General features: G+C 39.6%; 1 protein-coding gene across 11 annotated transcripts in view; it reads right to left on the bottom strand.

The window, feature by feature from the left end:
- Positions 1-15,515, bottom strand: part of Kdm4c (lysine demethylase 4C) — a 453,670-nt gene that overhangs the window by 63,065 nt on the left and 375,090 nt on the right. Inside the window, exon 19 of one of the 11 annotated variants that reach the window (XM_004838273.4) lies at positions 3,938-4,021. The exons of the other annotated variants lie outside the window; for them this stretch is intronic. Coding sequence (XP_004838330.2) covers positions 3,950-4,021 — 72 coding nt within the window. The 3' untranslated portion in view covers positions 3,938-3,949. The remainder of the gene's footprint in view (positions 1-3,937; positions 4,022-15,515) is intronic. 11 annotated transcript variants of the gene reach the window in all.

Consider the following 15,515-nt stretch of genomic DNA (forward strand, 5'->3'; position numbering starts at 1 on the left):
CTCTCCTATCTCTCTAAATCCATCTCCCCAGCATCCATATGCCCATCCATTCACGCACTATCAGTAACAGCTGAGTAAGTCTTTCTCCCAGGTAGTTTATCATTCCTATCATTCCTACTGTACATTATCATTTTGGTGCTCAAATTGTACCAGATTTGGACAACAGCTCTTCCTGAAGATTTCTGTGTCCTATCTTTTTAAGGCAGTTCTTTGCTATCTGCCTGATTAGATGCTCCAGGATCATCTCACCCCTGCCCTTAAGTTAGCCATTCTAGGAGCATGGTTTTATTTTATTATGTATTTTTGTTTTTGTTTTGTTGTTTTTGGTACTGGGGATTGAACTCAGGACTTTGCACTTGTGAGGCAGGCAGTGGCACCACTGAGCTAAATCCCCAGCCCTTTATTATGTATTATTAATCATTACTAAGGACAGTGATAGGACACATGTTGTGTGGTCACAGGTACAGAAAGGGATAAAAGAATTTATCACTTGTTACTGAATATCACTTAAGAGAACTTATGGTCCAGGTGGGCAATGAGGACTGGAGCCAAGGACTGGGGTTAAGGATGCTATGACTTGGGGAAAGGGGCAAGGCCCCCTCCCAACAAGCACATTCCTAAGGGTTTCCCACATGTAGGGTAAACTGCTATTTAGTTTCCCATGTAACTAACAAAAGGACATTTATTTTTTATTTTTTGCTTAAAATCATCCCCTAGCGATTGCTAGACTGTTTGGGAAATTTTCCTGTGCCTTTAAATATGTGAACATTTTGATGAAGTATGTAAGTGATAACCCTGTAGTAATTTAAATACACTGTTTGGAGTAGAAATCATTATTGTAACAGCTAAGCAATAGCATATTACATATGCTGAAATAATTACTCAGTTTCCCACTTCGTTGCCCTGCTCATTCACTTATATATACCTACCCTTTCAAAGTAAGAGAACAACTTACAAGAAATAATTAATATGAGCCAGAAGCACAGCCTCCAAAATTGGGCCCATGACAGCAAGTTAAGTTTGTATAGATTACAAGCTCTAGGAGACCACTTACACAAACTGTGTGGCCACACACGGGCCCGGAGAGAGGCCAATCAGGGCTTCATCTTAGTAAAACATTTTTACAGATGTTGCCCCTCTCTATTAAAATGACAATTACTATAAGAATATATTAGTTCTTCTGTGTACATTTTATGAAAATTGGAATTCACCTCAAAGGAGATAATGCAGTCTGGGTTTGAATTCTAAACTCTGGTTCTTACTGTGTGATCTTGGGGCTATCACTTAATTTTTATTGGCCCCAATTTGGCCATCTCTGGAAGAGATAACGCATCAAAGATTTGCCTAAAATAGGGTGAAGTACATAAAATATCTAGATCCATAGGCAGTGGGTTCGCAGATGTTACCTAGCTTCATTTCAGGAAGTGGAGAACACACTGGGTGTATTCACCACCACTCTTCCTGTGTACCTCAGCAGTAGCCAGGTATCACCGGATAGCTCCCTGACCCTGAAACCTGTTCAACCCAGCCCCTAGTCAGGCAACCATTCTTCACTTCACACACTCCAGCAGCCTCTAACTCACCAGACTTGTGCACATGGCTATGATCCCTAGGAAGGAGAGTGTAAGTGGCTCCTCCCTCAGCCCCAGAGCTCCCAGTGACTTTGTTTCCAACTCTCTTAAGGTCCTGGCCACACAACTTTTCATACTTATTGGCCCTCTTATATCAAGGTAAAATCCGTAAGTTAGGGCCAGAGCTTTTTATCTTCCCTCTCCATGCTCTGTACTGGGGGTTAAACCCAAGGCATAGTGTATGCAAGCACTCTACTGCTGAGCTACATCGCATCCTTTTACACATTTTTTATTTTGAGACACAGTTTCCCTCAGTTATCCAAGCTGGCCTCCAATTGTGATCCTCCCGCATCAGTCTCCTGAGTAGCTGGCTTTACAGGCATGGCCCATTCGCCTGGCCAAAGCCTGTCCTTCTATCAGTATGGTGTCTGTAACACTGCTGGTATGAGCCAGACAATGAGTGAAGGATAGCATGGATAGATGAGTGAGGAAATGGGCACATGGGTACAGACAACATTTCCAAAACAGAAGAGGAGTGATTCCACTCCTTTACTGCCCAGAAAAAGCACAGAGAAGCAGGGGAGCTTTAGAAAAATGATCCTCTTCCTGGGGTGGGGTGTAGGTGTGTATGTAGGTGAAGGGAAGGAATAAAAATGATGTGTGATAAATTCATAGGGGCTAGGAAGGAGAAGAGGCCAATCAATGGAGAAGGAAGGTGAGACTGGCTTTATAAGAAAAAGCCTAAGGCCAGATCCCAACCATTTTCTTCTTGCTTAGGACATGAAATTTATGCAGACTGGTTGGTTAGAAATATGGCCAGCACACAAATTGAATATACAACCTTCATCTAAATAAAAATTCTCCTAAGCTTCAAGCACGACCATTTCATGGAACATACTAAAGAAAACAGATCCTTTCATAATGCTATTTCAATAGGATTCGTGATTTATTTTTGCAGGAAAGATTTATTGAAAAGCATACTCCATAACTGATTATATACATCTTCAAAAATATTTCCTGTCAGAAAATCTTAAGAATCTACTGATGTTAAGAATGTCATTTCTGATCTTAGAAGTCAGATGTTATGCAAGGAGCTCCATCAGATAAAAGAAATGGCCATGGTATTTTAGAGATTAGTGTGCAGGCTAAGGCTGTGAAAGTCACATCTTCTTTAACATGAACTAAGCAGAAATGAACAGACAGTGCTCTCCTCTGACAGTCTCATCCACCAGGAGAATGAAGGAGAGAGGGAGTCAAAGGAGAAATAATACTAACCAGGAAGAGGACTAGCAGAATTCAGGCTGTCTAAAGAAGTTATACTTCCTTCTTTTTTCTAACTTTCATTGATTGAATACTTCCTCTGCTCTAGATAACTCCTCAGGTACTTCCCAGATAAGGACTGATTTAATTTCTCCAATATACACAGTGTTGGATTCACAACTTGGATCTGGAGTATAATTAATGAGGAAGATACACAGGGTATAACTGTATATGCATACACTCTGTGGTAAATTGTAAAAATGGCTACAAAGTTCCCTCCTCCCTGTTATCTTCTGCAAGGTGATTTTGCAGTTCCATCTAGGGCTGCAGTCTATTTCTCACCCTCTGAATCTGTGCTAGATTGTGGTTTAGCTTGTTTTAGCCAAAAGAATACAGCAGAAAAAATGGTACACCAATTCAAAATCTTGTGTTCAAGAGGCTGTGTACACTCTGCTTTCCTCTGGGGCCTTAGACCCTGCCATGTGAACAAACACAAATTATCCTGCCAGCAGAAGGGAGATTACACTGACCATGGCAGGGTCCCCACACATCTGAGAGAACCCACCCAAGACCAGGCAGGCTGTTCTGCAGCTGACCACAGATGTATGAGGCAGCCGGCCTGGAACAACCTGGGCAGCTATGCCTAACCCAAATTGATGATCTACAGAATCATTAGCAAAAGAGTTATCACAGATTGAAGGCACTAGTGTTAGGATGGTTTATAAACAGATATACATGCCTAGAAAAACGTATACAAGAAAAAATATACTATACACAGCATTCAACCTTTTAACAGTCTTATCATAAATGGTGATGCTATATGTATAATGGTGCATGTATATACTGTCAATAAAAGGACAGTGTAATGAAATAAAACTCAATAAAGGAATCTCATGAAGGCTTAAATTATGGCACCTAAAACAGATAATTTTTTATTCATTCAACCTGACACAGTAATCTAACTTAAATACTAACTATATGCTGCCTTCTTAAGTGTCATTTCAAGCCAGATCTCAGAGGGAAAAAGCTCTGTGTGGTAGAATGAGGGAAGATTTCCCAGATGAGCATTCTCTTATCACACCTGCAAGGCTAACCTGTGTCCTCACCTTGAAGGAGGCTCACCAGCACCTCATGGGATGAGTCAAAGGCAGAGATGCCTTTTGGCAAAAATTCCCACCTGAGTCCTCCACCTAAATAATAAGGTTAATGAAGGTTATAAATCCAAATACAATAATATACACAAAAGCTCAAACAACCAGAAAGGCTGAACAGATGAATGAACCACACTAACTTAGCCAGTGAATAGGCCAAAAATCATACGTCAGTATTTCCCTCTCAACTTTGTTACTTCTCACTAATAATATGGGAGAATATTATTCTTCTATTTTTTCAAAGAATCCATCTTACAAACTCCTACTAGGACTGGAATAAGTAAATTAACATAAACTATTCTTTTACCAAACTTACGTAGCACAAGCCACTCATCTAAATTTGTCCACTAATAATGAAAGCTTCAAAAATTAAAGCTAGATAAAAATCCTCTACCCAGAAAAAAAACTAAAGCCCTGGGGATTCATGAAGAAATAATTGCTCTTACAGCACAAATGCACATGCAGACTCATTAAAATGTCACAAGTATTTAATTTTCTGCATGTCATTTTGTCCACATGTTGTTATGGCTTGTATCTAGTTGTGCCCCCAAAGTCTCATGCACTCATAGCTTGTGCTACAGGGATCAAGGACCTGATGCTGGGATTGACTCAGAGTGTGACGCTAGGACTAAGGTTGTGAGTGCTACCACCCTCAGGGCAGGTAGCCTGGGTATGATATAAGGGACAGAAAGAGGCCTGTTGCTTGCTTGCTACTTGCCAGCTGTTTGCCCTAATTTGCCATGAACTGTTTCTCTTCTGTGATGCCTGTCTGCCATGCCACCCTGCCTTGGAGCCAGTCAATTATGGACTGAAACCTCTATAAACTGGACTAAATAAACCTTTCCTCCTTTAACTTTGGGTGTCGGGGATTTTGTTGCAGTAATGAGAAAAGTAACTAACACAGGTACCTTTTTTTCATGGGTTTTTAACTACAAACATATAATATGGTGGGAAGTGGTGATAAGCAGTTTCCCAGCAGATTCAAGGTCTTACTTTAATTCCTGTAGAAGTATAATGAACATAATATCCTGGGGAAAAAATCCTCTTCCCTCTGAACCAGGAGCTCACCTCAGAGCTCCTGCTCAGTAAGTGAAAACTGGGAAGGGAGAAGTATCTTCAGATGCAGCTGAATATTTGCTTCACTGTGCCAGTGTTGGAACCTTGCAACAGAAAGATGCCACCCACTGCCTATTTAGAATGGTAAGGAACTACATAATGAGCAGAGACAAGAGTTCATGTCAGTTACACTGCAGGAGCTGGTAGCAGCCCAGTACTAAGCTGAAAGTTGATAAGAGTTTCTCCTGGAGTCATATCCAATCTTATTAGCTGCTGGAGAACATTCAGGCCCCTGGAAGCTCTGCCTGGGGCTTTTTTCTTTCAGGAGTCCTTCAGAATCCTTGGGATGCAACAGTAAAATTTGCTGAGAATTATAGGTTCAACACAATCCCACTCATTCCCAGCAAGATTTGTGTGTATGCACATGCACCTGCATGTGCATGCGTACAGGAATTACAAACCGATTCTAACATTTATTTTTTTAAATGCAATCATGGATAAAAATGAAGTAGAAGACTTTGAAAGATAAAAAGAAAAGGAAAAGTACATATTCAACAATAAGAAAATATGACAATTTATTTTAAATAACCTCTGCTAGGATATTTTCAACTGGAAGAATGGAAATAGGGTATCAAAAAATGTACTCCTCTTGCTTATAATGATTGGTGATTATCAGTTATAGTTGGTGAATGCATTAAAAGAAGCTAAAATGATGCAAAAATTTTCTTAGCAAAATAGGCAAATTATTTAGTCTACCACCAGTAAGGAAGCCAAGGTAAGCATGGAATCATGAAACTAACGCAAGCCATAATCTCAGATTAGAAAAATTACTAGGAAAACTGCATAATCTAAAGGAAGTACCATGTGCTCTGACTAACGATCTGAAGTGCTGAGGCTTATGAAGATGTGAGGAGCAAAAGACAAAATGTACTATATGAAAATGTACAGTACACTATGAAAGAAACTATACCAATTTTAGCTGTTATTACTTTTATAACCCTTCTCTACATTAATATATTCCATCCAGCAAAACTGGGTGGTCACCTTGAGCAGAGACAAAGTTAGGCTGGAAGAGGTATTGTGCTATAAAGACACACTGCTTGTATTTGAGAGTGAGACAACACCATCTTTCTAGGTTTCTTTGGATTTCAGGAGAAATAGCCAAATGTACCAGTGAAACAATTATTTGAATAGTAAAACAAAAATCAGCCCATTAAAACTGTCACCGCCAGAGTAGTGTCGGTTCTGTCTATCTCACCAAATTACTCAGAGGGGACAAATCCACAAACCTTTTAAAGTCCATTTTTAATCAAGCAAGTTAACATTCTGATATGTACGGGTTCCTGGGGGATAGGAATGGAGAGCAGTGCTGAGAGGTGCTCAAGCAGGAAACCTTTCCTTCTCGCTCAAAATGCTGTGGCCTCCAGGTCTCAGTCACCCTGTATTAATCTTGGCAGTCCCTATAACCTCAATTAAAGCTATTTTCTCCTATCTGGTAAGAACACTGCTGTGCTCTCCAACTATTCAGTAAAGGTGAAAATGGCAGCATAGACACAGCACCAGGTCCAAGTAGGTGTACAGCGCTTCCAGCCAGCAGGACGAGAGCTGCAGGGCCTCGATTTCTTCCCCTCCGGTCCTCGCGTCCATGCCACCTCCTTCACCCAGGCTGCCACATACGCTCAGGGAGGAATCTGAATGCCGCTATGCCATGGTAACTGCAGTCTACTTTACACATTATTTTAAAAAATAAAAAAGAGAGCACAGAAGAGGCTTCCGGGGCAGCATGCCATGGCTCCCAGCGCAGAGGCGGCTTCCAGGTAGGCATGCCACAGCTCCCAGCTCAGAGGAGGCTTCTGGGTCAGTATGCCAAACCTCCCAGCACAGAGGGGGCTTCCAGGTCAGTGTGCCACAGGTCCCAACCCAGAGGAGGCTTCCAGGTAGGCATGCCACAGCTTCCAGCCCAGAGGAGGCTTACGGGTAGGCATGCCACAGCTTCCAACACAGAAGAGGTGAGCCACTCCGGGTCCACCAGCCCATCGAAATGAGAAGGCACGTAAACAAGCCTCTGAACCAGACTTCCAGATCACCTACACCAACCCCAAAGGGAAACAAGATGGAACACTCTGATACTCAACCACCTGGACTCCCTGAACTAGCAAGGAAAGAGGATCTGGAAAAAATGAAATAAGAAATAATTTCTCAGATAACAGGAGAAATTGTGCCCCTAGTGCAAGACATGATTAATAAATCTAGAGAGGAGCTCAGGAACATGATGGAATCCCAACATAAGAAACAAATGGAATCCATAAAACAGATGTAAGCAGATTTCCTAGAGATTAAAAACTCCACTGAAAGCCTACACAGCAGAATGAGCCAATGTGAGGATGGAATTTCAGATATAGAAGATAAGATTGCAATCAGTGACCAGGAAAAGAAAAATTGCTTTAAAATTGTAAAGGAACATGAGAAATCAATCCAGCAGCTGCTAGACGATGCAAAGAAGAGTAACATAAGACTGATTGGAGTCAATGAAGAAACAAGAGAGAGTGCACATGACATAAAAAAACTCTTCACAGAAGTGATGGCAGAAAACTTCCCAAGGAGGAGAAAAGAACTTGACATACAGATAAGTGAGGCATATAGGACTCCAGCTAGCCTTGATCAAAAAAAAAATGTACACATAGGCATATAATTGTTAAGATTCCAGAAACCCTACAGAAGAACAAAATTCTACAAGCAGTTAGAGAAAAGAAACAAATCACATACAAAGGAAAGCACATCAGAATCACAGCAGACTTCTCAATGAAAACCCTCAAGGCAAGAGGTGCTTGGAGAGATGTATTTCAAGCCCGAAAGGAAAACAACCTCCAACCCAGATTGATGTACCCTGTAAAACTACCTTTCAAAATTGATGGTGAAATAAGATACTTTCATGACAAAGAGCACCTTAGGAACTTGATGAATACCAAACCAGCACTCCAAAAAATTTTGGACAAAATCTTAGGAAAAAACAATGAGGATCACAAGCCCAGGAAGCCCAGCAGAAAGAAGCCACTGGGCATGACAAGAAATTAAAAGCAAAGGGGGAGAATCCAATAAAAAGAAAATGTCATGACAATGATAAGTCAATACACGTACCAGGTTGTAACCATCAATGTTAATGGTCTCAACTCACCAATCAAAAGAAATAGACTGGCAGAATGGGTCAAGAAGCAAGATCCAACAATATGCTGCATACAAGAAACACACTTAATTCAAAAAGAAACTCATAGACTGAAAGTTACATGGTGGAAAACAATATTCCATGTGACGGAAACCCGAATAAAAGCAAGAGTAGCTATCCTCTTTGCAGAACAAGTGGATTCCAAACCAACACTGATTAAGAGAGACAAAGAAGGACACTATATTTTTGCTAAGGGAACAATCCAAGAGGAAGAGATGACAATCATAAATATCTATGCACCAAACACTAGTGCACCCAACTATATAAAACAAGTACTAATGGACATGAAAAATCATGAAGCACTAACACAATAGTAGTGGGGGACCTCAATACCACACTGTCACAAATAGATAGATCAACTAGACAAAAAACAAGCAAAGAAATACTAGAACCCAATCAAACTCTTGAACAAATGAACTTAACAGATATTTACAGAGTGTTCCACTCCTCAAAATCAGAATACACATTCTTTTCAGCTGCACACGGGTCATTCTCCAAAAGAGACCACATACTCTCTCACAGAACATATTTAGGTAAGTGGAAAGGAACTGAAGTTATCCCCTGTATGTTATCAGACTATAGTGAGATGAAATAGGAGATCAACAGCAAAAGAAACCACAATAACTTCATAAACACATGGAAAGTGAACAACACACTTCTGAATAACCAATGGGTCACAGTGGAAATTAAAGAAGAAATCAGAAAGTTCCTTCAATTAAATGACAATGACAATATAACATATCGGAATATATGGGACATAATGAAAGCAGTCTTACGAGGGAAATTCATAGCAGTGAATACTCATATTAGGAAAACAGAGCGAGCCCAATTAAACAACCTGATGCTGAACCTCAAACTTCTAGAAAAAGAAGACCAGAACAAACTCAAAGCCCATAGAAAGGAGGAAATTACAAAGATCAGGGCAGAAATCAATGCAATGGAGACTAAGAGAATGATATAAAAAAATCAATGAAGCCAAGAGTTGGTTCTTCAAAAGAATAAACAAAATTGACAAAACCTTAGCCAACCTTATCAGAAAAAGGAAAGAAAAAGCCCAAATCCATGCAATTAGGAATGAAAAGGGTGAAGTCACAACAGAGCCAGCAGAAATCCAGAAGATCATGAATACCTACTTCGAGAACCTATATGTCAATAAGATGGAAAACACAGAAGAAATGAACAGATTCCTAGACATGTATGAATTACCAAAGTTGAATGAAGAAGACCTAAGAATTCTAAACAACCCAATATCAATCAATGAAATTGAAAACGTAATTAAAAATTTACCAACCAAGAGAAGCCCGGGTCCTGATGGCTTCACCTCTGAATTCTACAAGACACTTAGAAACTACTGCGGCTACTGTTTAAAAGCTTCAACCAAATTGAAAGGGAAGCAATACTCTCGAACTCATTCCTGGAAACAAGCATCACCTTGATCCCCAAAGCAGAGAAAGATCCAACTGAAAAAGAGAACCATAGGCCACCCTCACTAATGAACACAGAAGCAAAAATCCTTACTAAGATACTGACAAATAGAATGCAGAAGATCATCAAGAAGATCATTCACCCTGATCAAGTGGGATTCATCCCAAGGATGCAGGGATGGTTCAATACACACAAGTCAATCAATGTAATACAGTACATCAATAGAGCCAAGGACAAAAAACCATATGATTATCTCAACAGATGCAGAAAAAGCATTTGACAAAATCCAACACACACTTATGATAAAAACCCTATAAAAAATTGGAATAGACGGTCTCTCCCTCAATCTGATAAAAGCCATCTATGAAAAACCAACAGCCAATATCATACTAAATGGTCAAAAACTGAAATCCTTCACACTCAAATCAGGAACAAGACAAGGATGTCCACTATCACCACTCTTGTTCAAGATAGTTTTGGAAACATTAGCCACAGCCATTAGACAAGAGAAAGAAATAAAAGGAATAAAGATAGGAAATGAAGAACTCAAATTGTCATTATTTGCAGATGACATAATACTCTATATAGAAGACCCCAAGAACTCCACCAAAAGTGTTCTAAACTTAATAACCAAATTCAGTAGAGTAGCTGGATATAAGATCAACACACAAAAATCAACAGCTTTCCTCTATGCGAACAACAGACTTACGGAGAGAAATAGGGCAAACAAGTCCTTTCACAATAGCATTCAAATAATTGAAATACCTAGGAATCAACCTAACGAAAGAAATCAAAGACCTCTGCTTTGAAAACTATAGCACTTTGAAAAAAAGACAGAAGAGGGTATCAGAAAACGGAAAGACATACCCTGCTCCTGGGTAGGAAGGATCAATATAGTGAAAATGGCCATACTTCCGAAATTGCTATATAGAATCAATGCAATCCCAATTGAAATCCCAGCAGCATACTTCATGGACCTTGAGAAAACAATCCAAAAATTCATTTGGAACAAGAAGAGACACAGAATAGCAAAAGCAATTCTAGGCAATAGAGATGTGGCAAGGGGTATCACAACCCCCAACCTGAAACTATAGTACAAAGCTACTGTGATAAAAACAGCATGGTACTGGCAAAGAAACAGACCTGAGGACCAGTGGAACAGATTAGAAGATGCAGGAACAACGCCAGACACACTCAGCCACCTCATCTTTGACAAAGTAGCCAAACACACTCACTGGAGCAAAAATAGCCTCTTTAATAAATGGTGCTGGAGAAATTGGGTTTCAACTTGCCAAAGACTGAAACTAGCTCTATATATCTCACCATGCACTCAACTAAAATTGAAATGGATTAAAGATCTAAATATTAAAATAGAAATGCTGAATTACCTGGAACAGAGGTTAGGTAGAACTCTTGAAGACATCTGTGTAGGAAAAGACTTTATGAATAAAACCTCAGTTGCCCATGAATTAGCACAAACTATCAACAAGTGGGATCTCTTCTTACTAAAAAGCTTCTGCACTGTAAGAGAAACCACCACAGTGTGAAGAGACAACCCACAATGTGGGAAAAAATTTTCACCAGCGGTCCCTCAGACAAAGGTCTACTATCTAGAATCTATAAAGAACTTAAAAAAATCAGACCTTCCAAATTTAAAGACCCAATCCAAAAATGGGCATCAGAAATGAACAGACATTTCTCAAACAAAGAAGTAGAAATGGCAAATAAACATATGAAAAAATGTTCAACATCACTGGTCATTCAAGAGATGCAAATGAAAACAACACTGAGATTCCACCTCACTCCAGAAAGAATGGTTGCTATCATGAAATCAACCAATAACAAATGGTGGTGGGGCTGTGGGGAAAGAGGTACCCTGCTCCACTGCTGGTGGGAATGTAGACTGGTGCAACCACTGTGGAAATCAGTATGGAGATACCTCAAAGAACTAGGGCTGGAAGTCCCATTTGACCCAGCTATTCCCCTGCTGGGTATCTTCCCCAAAGAATTTAAAGAATCATACCACAGTGATATATGTGCACCCATGTTCATAGCAGCATAGTTTGTAATAGCTAAAACTTGGAAGCAGCCCAAATGCCCATCAACTCTAACCTGGATAAAGAAAATGTGTTTTTTTTATACAATGTAGTACTACTCAGCCATCAAAAACTAGAAATTAGAGACATTTATTGCTAAATGGATGCACATTGAGGCGATACTCTTAAGTGAAATAAACAGGACTCACATGTGTAAATACCAAATAGTTTCCCTGGTTCAAGAAACTGAAAGTGTAAATAAGGACTAAAAGGTATAATAGATAATGTGAAATAGGAAGAAAAGGGGCAAAGGGGAAGGGGAAGTGGGAGGGGTAGAGGAAAGGAAAGGGAATGGAATTAATATGAGAAAATGAAAAAAAGAAAGTCTTTGTAAATAGGGAGGGATGGAGGGGTTGAAGGGAGGGCAGGGGAAGGGGGAAAAATAACAACCAAGAGAGTATGTAAAGGTGCATATTTCCAATGATGAATGTCATTATATTGTACACCTTAAATGTTCCAATTAAAAAGATATACAAAAAAAGAAAAGAAAATGACAGCCTATTTTAATGTAAAATATCATGGATTATGTAAAGGTGCAAATTTCCAATGATGAATGTCATTATATTGTATAACTTAAATGTACCAGTAAAATTAATTTTTAAAAAGTTGTTAAAACTAAGACTTTGCGGATTTTAAACTTCCTTTTATTTCCTATCTTGCAGAAAGGCTTACCTTGTCCTCCAGGATGAACAAACAGAGGAAATAACTCCCAAGGAATCTGATGCTCACAAAGAGGATTTTACTTCTCCTTGCCTTCTGTCCTAAGTGGAAGGCTTGCGTGACAGGTCAACCAAGCAATGGCTAAGAAAAAAAGCTAAAATGGAGTTTTATTGAAAAATGTTAGAAACAAATTTCCTGTTTCCTCAAGTACTGTTAAGAGAGGTAGTGTGATACCTCATGATGAAAACAGGCCGACTTCAGATACCAAATGTCAAGAAACTGCCCACTTTTTCTGGAAAGGAGAAAACCATTGATTTGTATGTGAGAAATGTGTCAAAGTTCAAGATGGTCCCAATCATCCAAGGAAGGGCAGGACAATAAAGGTGGGAGATCCCCAGGCTTCATGAGGCCTTTTGAATTAATCCAGAATTTGTTGTTTCATGTTTGTTGAAAGTGGGCAAATAACACAGACCTGGACAATAGCCTTTTAGATAGAATTGCTGGAAGTTATTTCATGTAATTGCCTTTTCTATTGCTTGCAGTTAATAGTCTTAAAAGTTATATTTTCATTACATTTCATCATTATCTATGGATTTCATTATGACTGTGGCATCTAATTACTGTTTTCTCCATGAAGAAATTGAAAATCCTGCCTTTTGTGCTTTACATGATGTGGGGATGTCAAATGCCTTTTGTTGTCATGTATCTGCTCACCCATGCCATTTATATTTTTCTGCTATATCCATGGTGTTCGATTCTAATACCAGTGTTAAAACATGGGATGAGTGTCACTACTTAATTTTCTCAACAATCTATCTGACAATACCACATGTCTTAATTATAACCCCCCCCAAAGTATAAATTGCAGAGAAGCTTAAAATTTTCTAGGAACTGAGAAACATTAATTCTGCAAAAACTGAGTAAGCATTTTCCATGAAAACACATTTTAGCTATGCTTAAAAAGAATGTAAGCAGAGAAGTCACACTTGAATGGAAGACTGGATTTTCCCTATGAGTTGGTCCTTGGAAGTGACAAGGATCACAGCTCCGAGACTGTGCACATCTAATCAGCTGACCCTTCATGGTGGGACTCGAGTCTGCTGAGTGACTTTCAGGTTCCACCATGCACACTGCAGGGACAATGACAGAGACAAGCTCAGCAACCAACCACTCCTGCCAAGATGCCAATTTTTGGGGTGAACTTTTTTAACATCCTGGGTTAACAGACAGGTTTCACAATGCCAGAATGAAAAATTTAGGCAATATTCTTTCATGTGAAGCCACATTATTTCACATACAACTAAAACTATAATTCAAAAAAGAGGAAGACCAGTAAATCTTATAAAAAGTGCTATTTTGCTACAACAGCAATCAAGTTAATGGTTTGTAATTTTCTGAAATACTAAAGCACTACTGTTTAAAAGTTATTATTCTAGCATATAAAAATGTTGATATACTGCTCTGATTACTTTATTTATAATCAACTAGAGGTATTTCTTTATGTTTTTTTGGTTTTTGGTACAGGGGATCAAACTCAGGACCTCACACTTGCTAGGCAGGTGCTGTGCCGCTGAGCTACATCCCTGGCCCTAGAGGTATTTCTTTCATTGCAGTCAATTTTAACTATCAAGTTTTTATTAATTATTTCATGCACTCTTAAACATTTCAGAGCTGATAAAAGTTCTTGAGCTCTTGTCATTGAGGGTGATGAGACTTATGAAAATGAACCTATAAGCACAAGGCCAGCTGTCTCTGGAATAAAGCAAAGTAGCACAGCTCTAGAAAGATGTCCCAAGTGGTCAGAACATCCTTAGCACCTTAAGCCAAGCCACAAAAATTTTCACTCCAGAAAAGTGAATTTAAAGAGAATTATGGCAATAACCTCTCTCCTTTGAATGTTTTATATTGAATAATATAAATTATTGATACTCATTCACTCTTAACTTAAAACAGCAACTTCATGAGGTCATCTAGTGTGAAACATCAGGACCACCAGTGTGTTGGGGCCTCACATGAGTGAGTCTCTCAGTGATTGCAGTGGTTTTTACAGAGGTGAGCAGCGAAGAGGCTGAGCAGGAATCTGAACACAGGACTGTCCGATGCCAAAATGACTTTGACTATATGATTCCCCAAAATGCCATCAAATCCAGAGCTGCTCCAGCATAAGTCAAAGTCCTTTGCAGTTAATTTCTCAGACGTCTGCATTTTAGCAATATAATAGAGCACATCAGATACTTAATAACTCAATTATTTTCCATTAGCACAGTCTAGAGTTCAACCATTTTCATAGCAATCTTTCTGAATTTGTTTTAAAGTTCCTGCCTTCTGTGTTAGTCTATGGAACTATTGTGAGCCACAGTCCACCCTCTCCCCGGACAGCGGATTCTTCTCTCTGGGCAAAGAGTGTGGCACTTGGTAACTTCCCCTGCTGTTGGTCCTCTCCAGAGTTGGCCGTGTTGTAGAGAGCCACCACAGGAGACCCAGTGCCCTCATCCAGGGGCAGCTTTCGTCCAACATGGGCTGAGGAGGAAGCACAGCCCTACTTTCCGGGGCCATGGTAGATTTAGAGCTGCCTACAAGCCAGCTGAGGCCTTGGCTGAGATCTCACTGGGCTTCAGTTTCTCCCTCTACCTAGTCCTACTTCCTTCTTTACCCTTATTTCACTTTTCCTTCCCTTCTTCAGGTGAAAATCCCAGGAGCACTTCCCAATAAACTTTCCGCCTCAGATGCCACTTCCCAGGGTGGCTGCTGCACCATCCCCACACAGGACTTTCTGGTCTGGGCCATGACAAGACATGATGTGGCCTCTCAAGGGATTCCAGGGGACTTTTTGCTTCTCATCAAGCTGTCAGTTCCTTTTCTTACTGTACCTTGATCATGTGTTTCTCCTTTGCTTCTTATTGATGGTGTGTTCCTATCTCGTGCTTTTTTATTTTTATCTTGTTAAATTAATAAGCATAAACATTATCTACAAATACATATAGGCTCTGAGTTAAGACACAGCAAGCCCTTTTATGAGTAAAAGACATATATTGTTATGTGCCATAAATTTAAATTGCTTTAGGTTGTGCTT

The sequence above is a fragment of the Heterocephalus glaber genome, unplaced genomic scaffold (genome assembly GCF_053883595.1).
Source record: "Heterocephalus glaber isolate CG9 unplaced genomic scaffold, H.glaber_assembly_v1.0 deba00001481, whole genome shotgun sequence".
Taxonomy (NCBI): domain Eukaryota; kingdom Metazoa; phylum Chordata; class Mammalia; order Rodentia; family Bathyergidae; genus Heterocephalus; species Heterocephalus glaber.